The 2,500-nt window shown below is 49.7% G+C and overlaps 1 protein-coding gene across 3 annotated transcripts in view; it reads right to left on the minus strand.

Moving 5' to 3' along the window:
* tenm4 (teneurin transmembrane protein 4) overlaps window positions 1-2,500 on the minus strand; it is a 359,210-nt gene that overhangs the window by 58,863 nt on the left and 297,847 nt on the right. For all 3 annotated transcript variants that reach the window (XM_063204786.1, XM_063204785.1, XM_063204784.1), the window contains one exon: window positions 2,216-2,388. In XM_063204786.1, coding sequence (XP_063060856.1) covers window positions 2,216-2,388 — 173 coding nt within the window. The remainder of the gene's footprint in view (window positions 1-2,215; window positions 2,389-2,500) is intronic.

Genomic DNA, 2,500 nt, shown 5'->3' on the forward strand with positions numbered 1-2,500 from the left:
TTAAGCACCGCACTCACACACACATGCATACTCACACACAAGCACAGGTGTGCATGCACACACACAGACACACAGACACACAGACACACAGACACACAGACACACAGACACACACACACACAAACGTGAACATGAGTAAATACAAACACACACAAACAGTGTCCACTACCACCCAGTTCAATGTGAGTGGGATGGCTGGCCTTTGCATTCAAAAGACAGAAATGGAGGGAGGCTACCTTGGTGAAAAGAAGAAAAATCTTTATGGAGCGCGCGCGAGCGAGAGAGAAAGTGAGAGAGAGAGAGAGAGAGAGAGAGAGAGAGAGAGAGAGAGAGAGAGAGAGAGTTCAAAGTAAACCCGTCCCGAGTTCAAAGCAAATTGGCAATCAATACAAGAGCCCAGTCAGTCGTTGGTTCAGCCACAAAGCTGGACACTAAAATGCCACAGTAGGCAAGAACAAACTGGCTCAAACTGCCCTGCCCATTTCCTCTTAACTCCAGCCATCCACAAGTCTCTCTCTTCCAGCAGCCCCTCTCTCTCATCCCCCCATTTTCACTTATCAACCCCCACACTTCCGCCCACCTTCCGTCCGATGAGTTGAACTCCCTCTCTCTCCACCACCACATTCCCTCTTTTTCACTCATCAACCTCCTCACTTGTGCCCAGCTTTCCGCCTGAGTTAATCTCTCTCTCTCTCTCTCTCTCTCTCTCGCTCTCTCTCTTTCTCTCTCTCTCTCTCTCTCGCTCTCCCCCTCTCTCACTTGTGTCCACCTTTCCGACTGCTGCGTTCTTCACCCCTCCACCCTCTCTTGATCCTTCTCTTCTTCCCTCCATCCGCCCCATTTTCCCTCATCAAGCCCCTCACTTTTGTCCACCTTCCATTCTGTGCGCTCTACTCCCTCCCTCCCACTCTCGCTCTGTTCCTCCCTCCATCCTGCTATTCCTCCCTCCCTCCCTCCCTCCCTCCCTTCGTCCACCCCATCCTTCTCACTCATCAACGCCCTCACTTCTGCCCAGCTTCCGGACGGCACGGTTCACCTTCTGCCCCCTCCCGTCCTGCCCTGGCATCGGCTCAGGCTATTTTTTAATTGAGGGCGGCCGGACGTGTTCTTGGCCATCTGGGATATCGGGAGGTCAGGGTGGTGATCAGTGGCTGGATCTCATTTACATTGAAATAGGGGGATAGGGGGGGAAGGAGGGGACCGACTTACTTTAAATGATGTGCGGCATAGGAAGGAACTGACTTTCTCACTCTTTTAATGCTGCATGTGTATAAAGTGGGAAGGGGGTGGGTGTGTGTGTTGAATAGGAACAGTGTGAGAGAGAGTGGAAGTTTTGTGCAGCACCCCAACTGTCAGTTTGTGAAGACGAGAGAAAATAATCTTCTTCACACACAAGACAGCTGGAGCAAACTACTAGTCTTAACATGGTGTGTGAGGTACTGCAACACCAAGATCTCACACACTGAAGGGTATGACACAAGAACTCACAGTTGCGTAATAAAAAACACTGTGCTAGAAAACACTACGAACACAGCCACAGTGAGTTAGGAGACACCACTCAGACACTGCATTTCTGTCACTACTGTACTACATGTGTGGATGTTAAAAAACACGTCAATACACCAAGTAGTGTAGAGCTATGAGTAGAATGAGCTGTGTTAGGATGCATTACGCACACACACAAACACAATGTGTGCACGCACACACACACAAACACACACGCATGCGCAGGCACACATGTTGTCCAACACACATACACACATGTCCTCCTTTATATCCCATCCATACCCTGCAAAGGCATGTAGAAGATTCCTGAGGCAGACAGGTTTGTGGTGACGAACGACAAACACATAGGCATGCACATACACACACACACACACACACACACACACACACACACACACACACACACACACACACACACACACACACACACACACACACACACACACACACACACACACACACACACACACACACACACACACACACACACACACACACACACACACACACACACACACACACACAGCCCCCCCCTCAAACACACACACACATGTTGCCACACACACTGTCGCCTTCACACGCATGTTGCCCCCGCCGAGCTAATACTTTTTACACACACACACAAAAACACGCATGCACGCACACATGCACGCACACGTGCACGCACACATGCACGCACACGCACTCCTCCTTCCAATCCCATCCTTACCCTGCATGAGCGTATAGAAGGTTCCGGAGGCGGAGAGGTTGGTGGTGATGGTGATGTCCTCCTTGTTGGAGCCCTCGGTCTGAACCCTGACGGAGCTGTCCATGTCACTGCGGTAGCTGCTCACACGACCCGTCGGGTAGGTGACATTTGTCAGACGTCCGTAGCTGTCATACCTACAGAGTAAACAAACAATTCTGTGTTAATATAACAATAACAATAACAACAATAATAATAACTTTATTTGTATAGTACAATTCATACAAGACAGTTATCTTAACAGATCAC

Source organism: Engraulis encrasicolus, chromosome 8 (genome assembly GCF_034702125.1).
Source record: "Engraulis encrasicolus isolate BLACKSEA-1 chromosome 8, IST_EnEncr_1.0, whole genome shotgun sequence".
In the NCBI taxonomy this organism is placed as follows: Eukaryota; Metazoa; Chordata; class Actinopteri; order Clupeiformes; family Engraulidae; genus Engraulis; species Engraulis encrasicolus.